General features: G+C 47.9%; 12 protein-coding genes across 12 annotated transcripts; 9 read left to right on the forward strand and 3 right to left on the reverse strand.

Annotated features, from left to right (window-relative positions):
- Window positions 1–432: 432 nt before the first annotated feature.
- On the forward strand, window positions 433–3,051 carry PICMEDRAFT_12976 (hypothetical protein; the record flags this gene model as incomplete). Its single annotated transcript, XM_019159993.1, has 1 exon — window positions 433–3,051. The coding sequence occupies one exon, from the start codon at window positions 433–435 to the stop codon at window positions 3,049–3,051; it is 2,619 nt and encodes an 872-aa protein (XP_019016357.1).
- Window positions 3,052–3,422: 371 nt separating this feature from the next.
- On the forward strand, window positions 3,423–4,127 carry PICMEDRAFT_74016 (hypothetical protein; the record flags this gene model as incomplete). Its single annotated transcript, XM_019164647.1, has 1 exon — window positions 3,423–4,127. The coding sequence occupies one exon, from the start codon at window positions 3,423–3,425 to the stop codon at window positions 4,125–4,127; it is 705 nt and encodes a 234-aa protein (XP_019016358.1).
- A 338-nt stretch (window positions 4,128–4,465) lies between these two features.
- On the forward strand, window positions 4,466–6,015 carry PICMEDRAFT_17737 (hypothetical protein). Its single transcript, XM_019161718.1, has one exon. It carries the CDS (start codon window positions 4,493–4,495, stop codon window positions 5,918–5,920), a length of 1,428 nt encoding a protein of 475 aa, XP_019016359.1. The 5' UTR covers window positions 4,466–4,492; the 3' UTR covers window positions 5,921–6,015.
- Window positions 6,016–6,167: 152 nt separating this feature from the next.
- PICMEDRAFT_74018 (hypothetical protein) lies at window positions 6,168–8,177 on the reverse strand (the record flags this gene model as incomplete). Its single annotated transcript, XM_019164648.1, has 1 exon — window positions 6,168–8,177. One exon carries the CDS (start codon window positions 8,175–8,177, stop codon window positions 6,168–6,170), a length of 2,010 nt encoding a protein of 669 aa, XP_019016360.1.
- A 326-nt stretch (window positions 8,178–8,503) lies between these two features.
- On the forward strand, window positions 8,504–9,280 carry PICMEDRAFT_12980 (hypothetical protein; the record flags this gene model as incomplete). The annotated part of the gene is made up of 1 exon (XM_019159994.1): window positions 8,504–9,280. One exon carries the CDS (start codon window positions 8,504–8,506, stop codon window positions 9,278–9,280), a length of 777 nt encoding a protein of 258 aa, XP_019016361.1.
- Window positions 9,281–9,596: 316 nt separating this feature from the next.
- On the reverse strand, window positions 9,597–9,848 carry PICMEDRAFT_36403 (hypothetical protein; the record flags this gene model as incomplete). Its single annotated transcript, XM_019163003.1, has 1 exon — window positions 9,597–9,848. One exon carries the CDS (start codon window positions 9,846–9,848, stop codon window positions 9,597–9,599), a length of 252 nt encoding a protein of 83 aa, XP_019016362.1.
- Window positions 9,849–10,326: 478 nt separating this feature from the next.
- PICMEDRAFT_17742 (hypothetical protein) lies at window positions 10,327–12,368 on the forward strand. Its single transcript, XM_019161719.1, has one exon. It carries the CDS (start codon window positions 10,379–10,381, stop codon window positions 12,317–12,319), a length of 1,941 nt encoding a protein of 646 aa, XP_019016363.1. The 5' UTR covers window positions 10,327–10,378; the 3' UTR covers window positions 12,320–12,368.
- A 243-nt stretch (window positions 12,369–12,611) lies between these two features.
- On the forward strand, window positions 12,612–13,649 carry PICMEDRAFT_74022 (hypothetical protein; the record flags this gene model as incomplete). The annotated part of the gene is made up of 1 exon (XM_019164649.1): window positions 12,612–13,649. One exon carries the CDS (start codon window positions 12,612–12,614, stop codon window positions 13,647–13,649), a length of 1,038 nt encoding a protein of 345 aa, XP_019016364.1.
- Window positions 13,650–13,760: 111 nt separating this feature from the next.
- PICMEDRAFT_74023 (hypothetical protein) lies at window positions 13,761–14,447 on the reverse strand (the record flags this gene model as incomplete). Its single annotated transcript, XM_019164650.1, has 1 exon — window positions 13,761–14,447. One exon carries the CDS (start codon window positions 14,445–14,447, stop codon window positions 13,761–13,763), a length of 687 nt encoding a protein of 228 aa, XP_019016365.1.
- Window positions 14,448–14,797: 350 nt separating this feature from the next.
- PICMEDRAFT_74024 (hypothetical protein) lies at window positions 14,798–15,397 on the forward strand (the record flags this gene model as incomplete). The annotated part of the gene is made up of 1 exon (XM_019164651.1): window positions 14,798–15,397. One exon carries the CDS (start codon window positions 14,798–14,800, stop codon window positions 15,395–15,397), a length of 600 nt encoding a protein of 199 aa, XP_019016366.1.
- Window positions 15,398–15,824: 427 nt separating this feature from the next.
- On the forward strand, window positions 15,825–17,006 carry PICMEDRAFT_74025 (hypothetical protein; the record flags this gene model as incomplete). The annotated part of the gene is made up of 1 exon (XM_019164652.1): window positions 15,825–17,006. The coding sequence occupies one exon, from the start codon at window positions 15,825–15,827 to the stop codon at window positions 17,004–17,006; it is 1,182 nt and encodes a 393-aa protein (XP_019016367.1).
- A 396-nt stretch (window positions 17,007–17,402) lies between these two features.
- Window positions 17,403–18,302, forward strand: PICMEDRAFT_36069 (hypothetical protein; the record flags this gene model as incomplete). The annotated part of the gene is made up of 1 exon (XM_019162982.1): window positions 17,403–18,302. One exon carries the CDS (start codon window positions 17,403–17,405, stop codon window positions 18,300–18,302), a length of 900 nt encoding a protein of 299 aa, XP_019016368.1.
- Window positions 18,303–18,492: the final 190 nt, after the last annotated feature.

Here is an 18,492-nt window from a genome sequence, read left to right on the forward strand (position 1 = left end):
GCCAAGGTTAATCCGTCTTTAGCCCTTTTGGCTTTTCCTCCGTCTACAGCTGCTACACCACCTTCATAACCACAGCCTTCACCGATACCGCTCGGAAGCACCCATTAGATCATCGATCAGAAATCATACCCCTGAGTCCCCATTGCGCCTGCTTGTCGGCTCCGTACCGTTATCTAACCGTTTTTTATTGTTGTTGCATCAGCATACACGTTCACTCTGGCTTCCTACCTGAAAGTCATTGACGGCGTTTACTGATCCTGATATTTCTGATTTTCGTTTCGGTTGAGCTAGGGTACTTTCTGCATTTAGCGTCCACTGCGTCACACCCAGCGGCACTACTTCCTCATACTTTCTTTGCATCTTGCATCATCATTGCCTCACCAGCGCCACTCTGCTCCTCTTATCTTTGCAGCACAGCGGACTTGAACCGGCATGTCTTTGCCTTCCTCCACTGTGACCACAAACATGGTCTCCATCTCCAACACAAACTCCCGATCGAACCCGGATCTTGTGTCTACCTTCTCGAACACAAAAACTCTAGACCTGGAACCTAACCCATTTGAGCAGTCGTTTGCACAGAACGACGATGCGTTACTGATCTCGGGCAAGGTTGGCCCGGGGAAGCTTAACGGCAGCAAAGATGGCATATCAGAGAACCTCGCCGGTGCTGCTGACGGCTCCAAGCCCCTGATCAAGCCGCAGAGCGATACGCAGTTGAACAACCTGCGAAAGTACGATGAGGACGCTGTGCTTCAGAAACAAGCTCAGCACTTGAAAAAGCAGCATCAGCATCAGCATCAACATCAACATCAGCATCAGCAACAACCTCCACCTCAGCTTCAACAGCAGCAACCGCAGCAAAAACAGCAACTGGACTCACAAAACCAACAACCACAGCAGGAAATCCTCCCTTACTCCCAAAGTAACACATCGCTTTCCAGAAGCTCAGTGGCAAACACCAATACCCCTAATTCTCAGCACTCTCAGAACATCAAGCAAAATGAGGCACCACTAGACTTCAATGTAAAACACATCCAGCAAAACTTGCCAAAGCAACCTTCCAACGTGTCCTTCAATCTTTCGCATAGATTGGATCACAGCTCGATGTCTCCACCGGTACTAACTCCGGGTGGGACAAAAAGGATGGCATCAAGTGTATTGCCTCCTCTGCCTGGTTTCTTATCTCCCGGCGGTGGCTCGTTCATTGCCACGCCTGGTATCTGGAATTCACTGTTTCCTTTGACCCCCGGCGTCCAGCAACAGCAACAACTGTTGCAGCAACAGAACACACCGCTTAATGTTGCTTCTTTGGGAGCTTTATCACCAAACACTTTGGCAATGACCCAACAGCAGTTGCAACAGCAACAACAAATTCAGAACAAAAACTTTCAAAACTTGCAGAAACAAATACAGCAGATACAGCAAATTCAACAAACTCAGCATCAAGGAAAAGGACCCAGCAAACAGCAGCTGCAGCAGCTGCAACAACTTCAAGTACAGCAACTGCAGCAGATGCAACAGCCGAACTCACATAATTTAATGGATGTTACAGCAGCTCAACTTTCAGATTCAGCGAATGCTGAGCAGCAAGATAAGTTGACACTAGATCAACGTCAGCAGCAACAACAACCTCAGCAACCTCAACAGGCTCAAGCACTTCAACAGACTCAACAACCTCAACAGGCTCAACAACATCCACAACCCCCACAACCTCCACAACCTCCACAACTACTACAACAGCAGCAGCAGCAGCAGCAACAGCAGCCAATGCAGATGTACAACTTCATCATGAACGCAAAAAGATCAGGTCTAACTCCGAACGAGAGTTCCATTCGGACAGGCCTGACACCTGGGGTCAACATGTTTCAAAATAGCTCTCTCTATTCATACTTTCCTATGGCCCCAAATTCTCAGATGCCCATGAACGGATCATCGCTTTCGGTCGGAAGCAACAACACTAATAACACCAGCATTACCAACACCACTAACAACACGAACAATACGACAAATACCAACAACAACAATGCCAGCAACATTATTGGAGTTGGTTCCGATATTAGAAAACCGTTGTCTACAGGGTTAACCGGGTTCAATATACCGACTTTGGGAAATTTGGATGTTAAAACACTATCGAACCTAGATCCAGGACAAACTCATCAGGACATGAACAATGCAAACATCAAGGGAGGCATATCAGTTGATGGGCAAGCGGGAATCGTGGATGGCACACAATTCAACCGCTCGCATAAAAGCTCTACATCTACAACTCACACAACCACAAATAACATTAGACCGACTAGCGATCAGGCATCTGTATCTCCTGCTTCCAAAGACACTATCATCCCTCTAGCTAACTCCAGCCTCAACGTAGGCGTCATGAATGAGTCCTCATACATCAATGAGATTCCTATGCCAAGAGCAGAAAAAGGCACTACTGCTACCAGCAACACCAGGAAAAGGTTATCAAGCTCTTCAGAAGTAAATCACGATACAAAAAGAGCCAAGAGCGTGAAGATGGAAGAATCATCTCCAAATTTAACTGGGTCACCCGAGAGTGTTTCGTCTGTCAAGGCCAAGTCTGCAAAGTCAAAGAAGAAGGCTCCTGCCACGGAAGAGGAGAAGCGCCAAAACTTCCTTGAACGCAACAGAGTGGCTGCTTCGAAATGTCGGCAGAGAAAGAAGGAGATGATTGAGAACATGAAGTATGACTTGGAAGAATACAAAGCCGAGAACAAGCTGCTTCGTGATCAGGTGGGAACTCTGCGCGAGCATGCCCTCACACTACGTACCATTCTCTACGCTCACCGGGACTGTTCTCTTCTGATCGAGCAGGTGGGCGGCATCCAGAGCTTGAACACGATTCTCAATGCCACCAACTATGTGGCCCAAATACCAGAGGCCCACCAGAGTCCGGAAAACATCAATGCCGATGAGGTTCCACAGCTGCTGAACGGTTCCGGCACCAACGTCCAGGCCGCCGTTGCCGCTGCTGTAGCGCATACTACCAACAAGGCCATTGAAAGACAGGGCAGGCTTTCTACCTCCCAGTGATGGAAGAAGATAGAGCAAGAAGACGAGCTACCGCCATGCTCAGCCGTCCGCCAACCACATCATACCATTCCACATTTAAATTAATTCTGTCATATTTAGTTCTTAAAATGTATTTTATCTGCCCACCTAAAGGCACTGTGTCGCCTTTGCTTCTAACCGTGGTGTGCCGAGCAAATAGACTCCCGCATACTTGCCGACAAGTTCCTGTCTACCCTGCTACTCCGACTCCAATTCCGATCGCGCCAGCGGTTGGCGACGCTATAAAAGCCTCTCCACTATCTTCGAAACTGATCTTCGACAACTCTACAATATCGGAGAGGGCCCGGGAAAGCCTCTGTAGAAATATCGACGAGCATCACTACAAGTCAGCTATGTCATTCAACTACATCAAGAATGCTGGAAAATTTTTGTGCATAGGCCGTAATTATATGGCCCACATCAAGGAGCTCAATAATCAGAAGCCAACAGAGCCATTCTTCTTCTTGAAACCTAGATCCTCTGCCCTCATACCAGGACAAGGTCCAATCCAGATTCCAGAGAATGTCATTGCTCACCATGAGGTTGAGTTGGCATGTATCATTGGTAAGAAGCTCCAGAACTTGGACCCCGACAAGTTCGGTCCCGACGAGGCACTGGACGCTATCGATGGATACGCATTAGCCATCGACATGACTGCCAGGAACGTCCAGGATGCAGCTAAGAAAAAGGGTTTGCCATGGACCATCGGCAAAGGGTTTGACACTTTCATGCCATTGAGTCCTTTTATCACCAAGGCCCAGATCGTGGATCCTTACGCAGTGGAATTGAACCTAAAGGTTAACGACGAACACAGACAGAGCGATTTGACTGATTTGATGATCTTCCCTATCCACAAATTCATCAGCAAGATGTCCAGTATCATGACTTTGTACCCCGGTGATGTTATCTTGACCGGTACTCCAAAGGGTGTGGGTCCAGTCCGTCCTCTCGACAAGGTCGAGGCATGGTGCACTCACAAGGGGGAGCTTGTTGATGGCTCTCACATGAAGTTTGATGTCATCAGAAAGCCAGGTCCTTATGTATTCAAAGAGGAGTAAACAACGTTTCCCACAGGCGGTCGGCTTGTGCTACACCTCTTAAGATGTTCTGATTTATTCCGAAACTACGTTTGTCAACGCCCATGCAAACCACTTATATATTTACCTTGTGTAGTGCACTCTTTCTCTAACTATTTATTTATTTCGTCACCCCCTAGTCACCACCTAGGTTCAACGTGGTAGCCTCGTAGCTTTATTGGATTTTGCCGCTTCGCCTGGTTCACACAAGTGCGAGATTGGAGATGGGAAAAAGTCTTGACGAACGGCAAATTTTGTTGCTGAAAGTTTCACGAACATAACACATACACACTGGTAACTCATCGCTGGCTTCGGTATATGTGGTAGTTCACAAACTAAGAGCAACGATGTCTGAAGTAGCACCAGCCCCAGCACAAACGCCAGCACCAGTTGAAGAGGCGCAACCGGCCAACACGGCCAATGTGACCTCGACCGTGACCAAAGACAACCGGACTGCTGCCCATACACATATCAAAGGGCTAGGCCTTGATGAGCGTGGATTTGCCAAACAGATCGACGATGGATTTGTTGGACAAAAGGAAGCTCGTGAAGCATGTGGTATTGTCGTCGATTTGATTAAAACCAAAAAAATGAGTGGTAAGGCCATTTTGCTTGCCGGCGGTCCAGGTACAGGTAAGACCGCATTGGCATTGGCAGTTTCGCAAGAATTGGGCCCAAAGGTTCCATTTTGCCCCATTGTTGGATCAGAATTATATTCTGTTGAAGTGAAAAAAACTGAGGCTTTGATGGAGAACTTTAGAAAAGCAATTGGTTTGAGAATCAAAGAAACCAAAGAAGTTTACGAGGGTGAAATCGTCGAGCTTACCCCAGAGGAGGCCGAGAACCCATTGGGTGGTTACGGTAAGACCATCAAACACGTTCTTGTTGGATTAAAAACTTCTAAGGGTACCAAAAACTTGAAGCTTGATCCTTCAATATATGAGTCAATACAAAAGGAGAAGGTATCAGTTGGTGATGTCATATATATTGAAGCAAACACAGGTGCTGTGAAAAGAGTTGGTAGATCGGATGCATATGCTACTGAATTTGATCTAGAGGCGGAAGAATACGTTCCATTGCCTAAGGGTGAGGTTCACAAGAAGAAGGAAATTGTTCAAGATATCACATTGCACGATTTGGATGTTGCAAATGCCAGACCACAAGGTGGTCAAGACATTTTGTCAATGATGGGACAACTACTCAAACCTCGTAAAACCGAGATTACAGAAAAACTTAGAACAGAGGTGAACAGAATGGTCTCTAAATATATCGACCAAGGAGTGGCGGAGTTAGTCCCTGGTGTTTTGTTCATTGATGAAGTTAACATGCTTGATATCGAATGTTTCACATTTTTGAATAGAGCGTTGGAGTCCACAATTGCTCCGGTGGTGATTCTTGCATCCAACAGAGGCTTGACAACAGTGAGGGGTGCAGAAGACATAAAATCGCCACACGGCATTCCACCTGATTTGATCGATAGGTTGTTGATTGTCAAGACGTCAGCTTACAGCTATGATGAGATTAAGAACATTATTCTCAAGAGATCCAAGATTGAGAGTATCTTGGTGTCTAATGAAGCTCTAGATAAATTATCAGAAGTTGCAACAAGAGCATCTCTCAGATATGCTTTGCAGTTGTTATCACCAGCAAACATATTGGCACAAATTGGCGGAAGAAAAGAGGTTGGTTCTGACGATGTTGATGAATGTCAAGTGTTGTTTTTAGATGCTCAACGTAGTACAAAAGTCTTAGAGCAAGGTCAAGGTTATTTATAATGTTTAAGCTTCTATCAAAGTAAAGTCAAGAAAAATATATAAAAGAATCTTTAGTAATATGTATAATTAATCACAATTTTCGTTCCCATATTGAAAAAGATCTTCTTTTTGGATTCACTGTTACAACTAGTAATATTACGTTGTTGACAGCGCTAAAGCCACTTATTGCATAATAAAAGAAATAGACATGTTTAGAAAGTTAGTATTATACAGAACCACACCATCGGTCTATCTTTGCTTATCGAATTCATGTCATTGCCAACTCTCTACACTCTTCAAGGAACTCTGTGGCAGTTATGATTTCAGTAGATCCGTAACAAACCATTTTTGTTGGACTACCACCATTAACTGCACCATTTGATGTACCTTGCTTAACATTCCAATCGCTGCACCAGTCTTGTAGATTTGAGTATTCGAAATAGTTACCTCCTCCAACGACGAAAACCATACCTTCGTTATATGTTTTACGTTTTGGTTGCTTGGAGTGAGATCCTCTAGTGATATTTGGATCATAGTACAAATAATCATCCGTCAGTTTGAGAGAATTGGCATTAGCTTGAGTAGGATTCATAATGGCCTCTGCAATGTTCGTAACAGCCAAATGCGTCTTCTCTGGTAAAAGCTTTTTGATTCCACTAACCAAAGAACCAAAGCCTTCACTGATTTTACTTGAACCGTCAGCCAAGTTAATCAACTTTGAAGATAAGTTGGAAAATAAAGCTCCATTGTTAGCAAGGTATGATGAGGATTCGTTTCCTGGATTTGTCTTTGTCGATAAGGACATTTCCGTTAACTTACTGAACTCCTTAACTTTCTTGATGTAGTTCAATGGTGAAAGATCAATATTAAGCTGTGCTAGCTTTGACTCGCATTCATCACAAAAAGACTTTGGTAAGTCACTTGATAAAAATAGTATAATATAGGTCCTTAATTTATCCATTGAATTATCAGCCTTAGAGTTTGTGGATAGAATGTCCAACAATTGCCTTTGAACTTTTGGATCGTTTAGATTTTGTTCAATCTCAAAGAAGGAATCCAAATTCTTGGAATCCAACTCTTTTATTAAGTCTGATAAAACTGTCATGTGCATGTCAATGATATTTTTTCTGTGGGACAATTCAGGCAATGACTTGATTGCTTCCTGAATGTGTTGGGTATCGGCTTGATCGTTCACATCGATGTCTTGGATCGAAGAGTAACCTGTCTTGGCAGTTATTTGTTTGGCATCGCTGGTGTATTTGTTCAACTCTTTCTCAACATTTTCCACGGCGTCTGGGAAAGGCAAAGATGCATTTTGATTCCAGAAAAAATCCTTTGGTTCGATATCGAATTTCTTAACCTCCACCTTTTCACTGCCATTACTGCCTGAGTTTTTCTCAATCTTGATAGTGTTCCTTTCCAACTTAAAAACGTCAGCAACCATACACTGGTAAATCCAAGAATGAGCAAACATAGAAGTCAAGTTCACGTTTCTGTCCAACAGAATTAAAACAGCTTTATCACTTGAGATATTGCTCGACGCACCGGAAGAACTGTTTGGGTTATTCAGAGACAACCGCCTGGTGTTTATGACATGATCTCTCAATTTCTCATCTAATCTTTGAGCAATAAATTCTGCTGGCCCGCCCTTGTTTGCTCTAATAATAGGGACAGAACCCATGGTTAAGATAGAGGAAAAGATTCCGCTAGCGATCGTTTCGACCTTCTCATTGATTATACTTTCAGTTGTCTGTGGATTGTTAAATTGGAAGTAAACATTCTTCATGTCCAAGGAGTAGAGATTCGGTTCTGTAACCACAAAATCCAAATATTGGTCAAACACTTGCTTGATTCTATCAGCCTTCCCGGTCAATGCCACTCTTTTAGCAAACTCCTCCAATAAAGATCTACTCAAGCTTGAGGTGAAATTAATGTAAAATTGTGAATATTGGTCGTTTTCCAAATCGCTGATTATGGTTGCCACATTTTCGGTTGTTGGTTCGACGAAATAAATTACAGGCACGTCCTGAAGTTGAGCTCTTCGTTGGTTGATCAAGGCGTGGACAGTAATACCAAATTCCAACAAATCGTTCACTCTCAAAACTGAAGACACAATTGCAGTTGACTTGTTGTCAAGAATCAACACTTTCCATATTAGATCGGTTTCGTCTGTGGATGTCACAAGTTCATTATCTACATCGATGTTGAGATGAAGCATCTTTTTCAAGTTGGTTATTTGCCTCACCCTTAGTGTTTGTGTGGATGAGATTAACGACATTTTTGCAAGAAGTATGTCCGGTGTTGAGTGTTAATTGGTTCCCTCTGTGATTGATGGGCCAGCTATGGCTGAATACGTTGGACGTATCTTACTGTAGCGTCTGGAAGCTTATGTATGAACACGTAGAAAAGCAAAACATAGTTTCGAGAATTTCTATTTTCTGGATTTTTGATTTTTTCTCATGTTTTTAGAATTTTTGAGTATCTAGAATATTTTCATTAAAAAAGACTGGAAACATGATGATACCGAGTTAAGTTTCACAGGGATAAAGCTGCTAGGTCTCAGACGTGGTCTTGACAAAAGCAATAAATAGAATATATACTAGCATGAAACGAAAGTTGGAGAGTGAAGACGACGCAGGAGAAGGGAAAAGGGCGTCAACCCCTGTTTTTTCAGGAGATGAATCTGGATCATTAGCCAAATTTTCACAGAACATGGACCTCTCCGACACGTTTGATTTCAGTGTGATTGGCGGGAAGGTATTCAATGAGCAGAACGAAAGGGTGCTTTATATACCACTGAGTAAGAATTCGAAGATAGGACGACAAATGGACCAGATATTGAGGTTCATCGAGGAACGCAAAGAGGGAGAAAGTGAGGGTGACGATGGTAACAAGGAGATTATACTAATTGCGACCGGCGATTCGATACAAAAGATGGTCACGATAGTGGAGATATTGAAGCAGAAGATACTGCAGCTGCAGGACTACGATATGACGGAGCAAGGGCCTGGGAGAAGCGGGTTCCGGAACACGTCGATTGCAAAGCTGCCCGAGTACAACCAGGTGGTGATTTCCGGACAGGTGGTGAGCCAGGACAAGATACGGCGGAACTACACGCAACTGAACTTTATAGACTACACCTTGATGGAGAGACGAGTGAGTGTGCGAAAAAGGACAGGGAAGAAGAACGATTTTGGCAAGGATGAGGACGGGTTGTACGACCGGGAGACGCTCAATCAGGTATTAAGGATCGACAAGCTGGTGAAGGTGCCCGTGATGTACACGTACATAAACTTCCACCGGCACGAACAGCTGTCGGTGCGCTATGTGAGCAAGTTCAAGAACCTCGTGTCAAACGGATGGAGCATGCAGCAGTCCTGAAGACCGTGTTGATCTTTTTTTCTTTTTTAAGATACTCGTAAACTATACTAATAAATATAAAATAAAATAGATTTAGAAAGTAGAAGAGATGTTCGAAGTGAAAGGTTGCTCCCTTTCCAATGGTTGGTTGATCTATATTTTCTTCATCACTAGGAACATATTTCAGATTCTATGATAATGGAAAAAGCACCAGGGCCGTAGCAGGAGTGGCAGGAGTAATAATAATAATAATAATAGTTGTGATAGTAGTAATAATAAGAGTAGAAATGATGGTGGTAGTCAAGGGGAGACCAGCGCAGAACTTTCGTCAGCACATTTATTTGAATCTCTCGATGGACAAGTCACCTGGGAAGGTGCCGTTTGCTCTCTGGTCGTCCCAGGTCTCAACCCAGTCACCTGGACAGAGGGATTGGAAGGTTTGCCAGAAAACCTTGCATGGTGCAAAGTCTTCGCCCTTGATGGCGACACACTTGTGGTAGTCGAGGTAAGATTGGAAACAGTGCTTGGTCTGGTTCATCTGTGGGAATCTTGCGTCGAAACCCGGGGTCTGTAACTTGTAGTCGGCCATCTTGTCTATGTGTGTATGTGTTTGCGTGTGTTTGTGTCAGCTACTAATAGGGGGTCTGCTGTGGTGTGTGACACAACAATAGCTCCTGCTCAGAGAAGGCCACTATGAATAAAATAAGCTTAGTCCACTCGCAGAGCTCCTGAGTGTCAGGGCCAGCACCACTCGCTCTCACGTAAGGCCTGCTCGGAGGCCCCAGAGACCGCCTGCCAGGCGGAAAATTTGTGTGTCTGGCGTCTGTGCGGGCCGGTGGGTTGATTTGGCTCGGAGGGATGCAGGCGGGCGCGCCGCTGATTGGCTGGAGCAAAAGACGTGGCGCAGCAAGAAAAAGGCGTTTACGGTCGATCGGCGGCGTGGCGCAGCAACGGGGCAACGGGGCAACAAGAATTTTTTTTCTCGACATGAATCTGAGCCTTCGAGACCGGAAGCGGAAAAAGAGGTGCAAACGGAGTCTGAAAAGGCCTGAAAAGAGAGGAAAAGCGGCAGAAGAAGAAGAAGAGACAGCCACCAGCTCTTCCCTCAGTCCCTGAAAGATGTCTGCACGCCTGAGTGCGTTTGCAGCGTTGAACTATTCGGATTCGGAGTCAGACCGTGAAACCAACGGCAACCACAACGACAACACGAGCAGAGCCAGCGCCGGCGCCAATGAAAACGACACGCCCGTTGCAGAGATGGGGGGAATGGCATTCGACCTGGGGCTCGGAGGAGCTGCGATGTTCGTAAACGGGGCTGCGGCCACAGACCACTTTGTGCCCATTCTGCACTCGAACTTCTCGCTGGTGGCGGAGCAGAACGTCGTCTTCGGTGAGCAGACGCAGACGGTCGGGCTCTTGCCCGGCAACGTCCTCGTCGTGAAGGGCCGTTACCGAGTCTCGGTGCTTTGCGGAGTAGCGTCCGTCGATTCCTTTGTCATGACCGCCGGCACGGCGGGACAGCTTGTGGACGCCTCCAACCTGGCGTCGCTGCCTTGCATTCGAGCGGCCGCCGGCACGCCTGTGGACCACTCGCTTCCGGGGCTCAGTGCTTCGCCGTTCGCCTGTGTCGTGCAGCTCGAGAGTCATGACGACCGCTTGGACCGTCTCCCACTGCTGTACCCGCACCTCCGGTACCTGTACGCCTGCGAACATTCGAAGAACTCGTGGTCTCACCAGGGACACAGCTACACGTTCAGCGCACTCGTGGAGGCGGAGCCAAACCGGGTCGCCACCTCCGTGCCAGACTCGTGGGCCTACCAGCTTGGTAGACTCGCCTTATCCCTTGGTGTGACGGACAGGAGGAACAAGATAGTCCTTATCGTGGGGAACAAAAACACAGGCAAATCGTCGTTTCTCAAGCTTCTTGCCAACACTCTTCTTTCTGCCGCCAGCACCAATGCCGGTGTCCAGATCCTGGATATAGATCCAGGCCAGCCGGAGCTGTGCCTGTCTGGGTGCATCTCCTTGTCGAATATCACGTCCCCGCTTATCGGAACCGTCCACTCCTTCCGCGTCCAGAAGTCCACAGAGGTCGTCAAGTACCTTGGATTCAACTCGCCGAACATTCAGCCGTTGAACTACTTGCGCCAGCTAGACCAGTTGATTGATAGCGTGATTACGTCGAAAAACACCATCACCCTCATCAACTCTCCTGGATGGGTCAAGGGTTTTGGTGCAGAGATAATCGCACACTTGAATGCCAACCTGGACATAACCTCGCTCATTCAGCTTTCGGATGAGCTGCGAGACCTCGACATTATCCGTGAAATCCCCTGGAATAGGGAAACCGAAATTGTACGGCTCCCCGCAGCCAACAGATCCACACACTCTTTCAACACCTATTCTCCGCTGATCATCAGGAATGCTAAGCTACTGTCGTATATGCATTACGATGCCGTGTCCCGGGTGTTTGACTTCAACCCATTGCTGCTCAAGTCCCCGTACCGGTTGTCATACTTGACGCCAACATCCGACGTTCGCAGAATGCGCAGTTTCAACGGCATTGTAGGCGTTTCAATCTTTGATTCCCAGGGCGTTAGTGTTGCAGATGTGCCACAGTCTTTAGAATGCCAATACGTGGCGTTGGTCACTATATCCATCGACACACTGCTCAGCCTGGAAGGTCAAGACCCCAAGCCGTCCAGCAGCTCTCCTAATTGCATTACTGAGAGCTTTATTCACTCAGTTCCATCTACATTTCACGGTTTGGCAATTGTGCATTCGGTCGACACCCAAAACCAGACCATCAACATCTACACGCCAATAGATACGGTTACTTTATCAGAAAATCTTGCTTCTGGTAAAGAAAAACTTCTGCTTGTCAAGGGAAGGGGAGAGGTGCCGATGGACGAGATATACTCCACACAGCTAACAAAGGGACCAGCAATGTACTGGAACAACTTCGGTCTTTCTTGTCCGCCGTACGTCAATGCAAGCTTGAACAACGACGTCATAGGTGGCAAGACTGTGGGCATCAGAAGAAACATTCAAAGAAGATAGATAGATACGTAGATACTTAACGAAATGTACAGTAATAACAGACACTACAAAAATCTATTTTGCGCCGATCGACCCTTTTTGGATCTGAGTCAACGGAACTTACCCTTTTCGGAACGTCGTATCGAGGCGTAAAGATATCTCCCAAAAAATCAGCTCGTCGATACGGCCAGTCTATATCGATCATCCCCATCCATAATTTGTTGGAATACCAGCCTTTTCATCCACGCAAGCACCTCTAGATTCCTTCAGTGCTTCGGGCAGCAAAAAACAATACAGCTTACCAATAAGAACAATGGTCCACAGCGCCGAATATCTCCCAGGACAACCAACCGATATTTCTTCTGTCTTACAAGGTGGATACAACAATCCACTTCTTAGAGCATGGCAACATGAGAGGCAACTCCAGAAAAACATGTTCATTTTCCCATTGTTCATTTCGGACGATCCAGAAGATGAAACCGATATTCCGTCCTTACCAAACATCAAGAGGTTTGGTGTGAAGAAGTTGATTCCATACATCGATACGTTGGTGAAAAAAGGTCTTAAGTCCGTTATCTTGTTCGGTGTGTTGCTAGATCAAGCATCCAAGGATGCCGAGGGCTCCCCAGCAGATGACCCTGATGGACCAGTCATTCAGGCCATCAAGGCGTTGAAAACAAACTTCCCAGACTTGTACGTCATGTGCGATGTCTGCCTCTGCGAGTACACCAGCCACGGACATTGCGGTGTCTTGTACGAAGACGGCTCGATTAATACCGAATTGTCTGTGCGCAGAATAGCGGCTGTTGCTGTTAACTATGCCAAGGCGGGTGCGGACTCCATCGCTCCTTCTGACATGATCGATGGTAGAATCAAAGCCATCAAAAGAGGTTTGATCGATGCAGGGTTGGCCCACAAAATTTTCCTGATGTCGTACGCTGCCAAGTTCAGTGGTTCTCTTTACGGTCCCTTCAGAGACGCCGCCGGCTCATGTCCTTCGCACGGTGATAGAAAATGCTACCAGTTGCCATCTGGTGGTGCCGGTTTGGCGAGAAGAGCGTTGATCAGAGATATGAACGAAGGTACCGACGGTGTCATTGTCAAGCCATCCACCTTCTACTTGGACGTCGTTAAAGATGCGGCGACCATATGCAGCGACTACCCGATCTGCTGCTACCATGTCAGTGGTGAATACGCCATGTTGCACGCGGCTGCCGAAAAGGGTGTTGTTGATTTGAAGAGCATTGCCTTTGAGGCTCACCACGGGTTCTTGAGAGCAGGTGCCAGATTGATTATTTCCTACTTCACGCCAGAGTTCTTGGAGTGGTTGGACGAACCCGTTTCCCTGTAACTCATGACACCCCATGCGACGACGGCTCACTTGTAAATAGGGATATCTTAATTTAACGAATGCAATAAAAAAAAATTAATTAATGTAGTAAAGGTTTACAGATACAAATGGCTAGGCCAGCTGTGCAACTCTAGAAGTCTCTTCCTCTTGCTTCTCCGGCTGTGGTGCTCCGTCTCCTTCTGCCTCTTTCTGCGGAAGATGTAACTCGCTAGGAGCGGCCGGTAATGAGTCGAGCTTCCGTCTCACCGCGGAGTCGCTCTGTGCCTTCTTTGGCACACTCACGCTCTCCTGCCTGTCTGCCACGCCCATTTCGAGCTCCAACTGCCTCAACTCCTCGTCCACCTCCTCCTCCTCTCCATTCGTCAACAACGAGCCCAACCTCTCGCTGAGCTCGTTCTGGTACGACACGGCTTCCTCTGTGTCGTCCAGAATCTTCTCGACTTTCTCCATGCTCATCTCACTGTTGATTTCCTTCAACACTTTATTTCCCTGCTCCAAGCCGTAGAGCACGTCCTTCTCTATCAGCTTGAATTCGATCGTATCGATCAACTCCTCCAGGGTGTTGCTCTGGCGCTCGAGGTTGTCGAGCAACGACTGTTGTCTCTTCTTCTTCCGCAACGCCAACTTCGCCTTCTCAAACTTCTTCGCCTTGACGCATTGCTTGGCAATCTGAGTTTCTCGGTTGACCACCGTCGCTAGTCTCTGTCTCGACTTGAGAAGCTTGTCTCGCTGGAGCTTCAGCTCTAAAATGGCCTTATCATGCCTGGTAATTTTCGGGTTGGAGCTAGTGTTTCCCATTGTGCAAACCTAACAGAAAAAGCCAATGGAGCTTTGTCACGACCAGGTCTGTCGGTGGACGTGAAAATTACCTCTGGCCACTAAATACCACTCGGAAATGCCACTTTGAGGTATCTTGGTTGTCCTGTATGTCGCAGGAAAGCCTGGGTCCCTGCCCGATGCTCTCAGAAGTCCCGCGCGGCCGTCTTTTCCACTCTGTTTCCCGCATTTTTACATTTTCGCATTTTTTATCCCATACAATTTTTTTTTTCACAAGTCGGTCTTTCCATCTAGATCTCTCCAGCACGGGTGTACTGTACACACGGGACGTGGCTGTCTGGAATCCAGGAAACACATCTTCGCAGACACACATGAACTCACAGAAATACCTGGAGTCGTACGGCTGGACTCCCGGCCAGCCGCTACAAAAGGGCGGGATCAAGAAGCCGATCCTTGTGTCGCACAAGTTTGACCTCAAGGGGGTTGGCCACGGCGCCAAGGAGAACGTCTCGTGGTGGGAGACGCTCTTTGACGGGCACTTGAAGTCGCTGGACGTAAACGGGAAGGACGGTTTTGGTGCGGACAACGCGAAGCGGGAGGCGCTCGAGCGGGCCGAGAAGAAGAAGCAGTCACCGTTGTACCAGATGTTTGTCAAAGGGGAGGTGCTGCGAGGCACTGCCGAGCTACCGGAGTCATCTGTGGGGGCGACAGGGGCCGCTGCGAAGCGGAAGGCAGAAGCAGAGCAGCCGGAGCAGCTCATGTTCTTCTTCAGCAGCGACGACGAGAGCGACGGCGAAAGTCGGCAGCGCCAAAAACGCGCCAAAAAAGAGAAGAAGGTGAAAGACAATAAGGAAAAGAAGGAAAAGAAGGAAAAGAAGGAAAAGAAGGACAAGAAGGACAAGAAGGACAAGAAGAGGGAGAAACTGGAGAAAAAGGCCAGGAAAGACAAAAAAAGGCAGAAAAGCCTCTGAGCACAGACACAACAGGGCACACTGCCTAATCGGGCAGCTTTTTCCCGCGCGATCCATGGCCGCGGAGGGCCTAGCAACGATCGCGGAATGTGGCAACCGCATCTCTGTTCATTCCCCATCGGGCGCGCCGCAGCCCCCTGCAGCCGCCCGCAGCAACCCGCAGCACCCGGGCGGCCGGGAAAATGTCGTACGATTCTACCAGCGGGTCCTCTCCGAGGACCCCAGCACGCCTCAGCAGACCCCAGACGCCATCGGTGAGTCGGATAAATACCCCCATGTATCACTGTATAAACAACGAGTACGCCGGCAGTTTGCACCCCCAGCGCCCACGGCAGCGGGACGCGGCCTGGGCGCATGTCTTCAAGTGCGGTATTCGTTTCAAAGCAGGACGACCAGGACGACCAGGACTTGAGACACGACCTCAGCCATGGCGATCAACACGATGCCCAGCTACAACCAGACACCGCTCTACGCCCCGAACGTCCACGTCCAGGCAGCGAAGTTGCCGGGCTACGCCGTCCCCACTAAGGCCCACGAGTACGCTGAATACACGCCTGCGTTTGTGCAGATCCCGTGGCAGGCCCAGCACGCACAGCAGCAGGCACAACGGAGCCATACCCCGCATTATACCCCAGCAGAGTTCCATCAATCCACACACCCCGTCCAGCAGCAACAGCTGTTCCAGAACTACCTGCTCAACAGCACCAGGGCCTCTCCCGTGCCCGCCGTGCCCGCTGCCTACATCCAGCACACTCACTCCCTCTCCCATTCACACTCCCCGATCTCTGCATACAGCTCCAGCGCAAACTCGTCCTTCAGCTCGACGGCGACCACGCCGCCGCTCTGTAGCACCACCGTCTTCCCCATCCGCAAACCAGCATTCCAACCCCTCCCGCCAAGCAGCAAACCCGAGGAGCTCGACAGACGCCAGCTCCAACTCAAGCTCAAGCTCAAGGACCCCTTTGTGGCACCCTTCCCATCTCGCTCATCGTCGGCAATATCCACTCCCGTCTCTGCTCCCTCCTCCGCGTGCTCTGCCACATTCTCCGCTGGCTCCTTGGCAGGCTCCGCTGGCATTGGCAAAATCGTCAAACCGAAAAATAGGTCTGGGTTGCAAAAGCAGACTGGCTCAGCCAAACAGTTCAAACGACCTACCTCTGCGTCTGCCTCTTCTCTCGTTCCCGCTCCTACTCCAACTCCTTCCAGTGCGCATGCGCCACTCTCGCAGTCTGCTGCAAACAAACAGTCGGAAATATCTCCAGACATGTACGTCCCTGCGGACCCCTCGTTGGACATTTCCGGTTTCACCGAGGAAGACATCATTATCCTGAAAAACCTCCTGTCTTTTGCGGAAATCCACAAATGGAAGTACATTTCCAACAAACTGTCGAAAACCAGATCCAAAAAGCTCAATGCCGAGTATTGTATTACTAAGTTTCACGCCATGTATGGTCTACCTTTCAGCCCTAAAAACTCTCTGCTACATTCAAACTATTTCCTTAAAATAGACAAGGAGAGAAAGCCCGAAGAGGAAAGTTTCGAGGGCATTCTCGGTTCCTCCATCCCGTACATTGTGTCCAAAGATGGCTGGAACCTGATCGATGCATGATCCATGTCGATTTCTCTCCTTATTTCTTTCACTCTTTCCTTCCAAACTCCCATTCCATTTCATTTCTTTAATTTTTTTTTTTCGCTTCAACCACTTTTCCTTCCATTTTCAAATGCTTTTTCCTGTCTTACGCATCCCCACTCTACTGGGTCTACTCTAGATTTACCTGTCGTGGTCTTTCTTCCCCTTTTTTCATATAAAACGGATAACTGTCTACAGTCGTAACCCCACGTCGGAATACCTGCCCGTTCGGGCGCGACAATTCTCTTATTGTCACCTGCCGAGGAAGAAAACGGCTTTTCTTCATCTGTGATAACAATACCTGGTTCTCAGCTGCACTTCCAGGTGCTATGCCCGTGACACACCCGAGCCTTCCAACCCACACAGCCACTAAGCATGTTTAGAGCTTTCAGTAGAAACATACACACGATAACGTCTGGCGGGAAGTACACTCTCGAGTTCAAAAAGTACCTTGCAGATGCAAAAGGACGTCCACAGTCCTTCTTCCACGACGTCCCGCTCAACTACGACAGAGCAGAGGGCACCGTTAACATGGTCGTGGAAATCCCACGATATGAGCAGGGAAAGTTCGAGATTTCGAAAGAACTGCCGCTCAACCCAATAGTTCAGGACACCAAGAAAGGCAAGCCAAGATTCATCAACAACATATATCCGTTCCACGGCTATCCCTGCAACTACGGCGCCGTGCCTCAGACCTGGGAAGACCCAACTCTTGCCATTGATGTTGACGGCAAGCAGTACTACGGTGATAACGACCCGCTTGACATCTGTGAGATCGGCTCCAATGTCGACCAGGCGGCCACAGTGGGGACCCTGAAAAGGGTGAAAATTCTCGGCTGTTTGGCAATGATCGACGACGGGGAGATGGACTGGAAGCTGCTCGCCATCGACACTGCCGACAAATTGGCACCACACCTTCATGACGTCCCCGATGTCGAGGAGAAGATGCCGTTACTCCTCGAAAACCTTACGAGGTGGTTCAAAAACTACAAATTGCCAATGAACAAGCCAGAAAATGAGTTTGCGTTCCAGGGCCGCTGGCTTGGAAGAGCACGGGCTCTGGACGTCATCGACGAATGTCACCACAGATGGCAGGCGCTTGTCGCCGGCAGTCACACAGGCAAGAAGTTCCCCCTTATAGCCAATGAAACTCTGCCAGAAACCCCGGGCTTCCAGACCGTTCAGCAACTGGAAACTGTCAAAACCGTCTTCGAAAATAACGGATCTGATCACGTGCCTCTGGAAGCACGTGAAATATTTTACTACCGTCAATGAGGTGCACGGGTGCAGATCCGAGGCTCTTTTTTTTTCTTTCTTTCTCGTTCTCTGTCTCCTCCGTCTCTGAATCGGAAACATGTAAATAGTGCAGCAAACATCGACAACAGATTATACGTTTGTAATTGAATATTGGCTAGTAGACATCTGTCAACCTGGTTTAGTAATACAGTACTTGTCGTTGCATATT

Source organism: Pichia membranifaciens (genome assembly GCF_001661235.1).
Source record: "Pichia membranifaciens NRRL Y-2026 unplaced genomic scaffold PICMEscaffold_5, whole genome shotgun sequence".
NCBI lineage: Eukaryota > Fungi > Ascomycota > Pichiomycetes > Pichiales > Pichiaceae > Pichia > Pichia membranifaciens.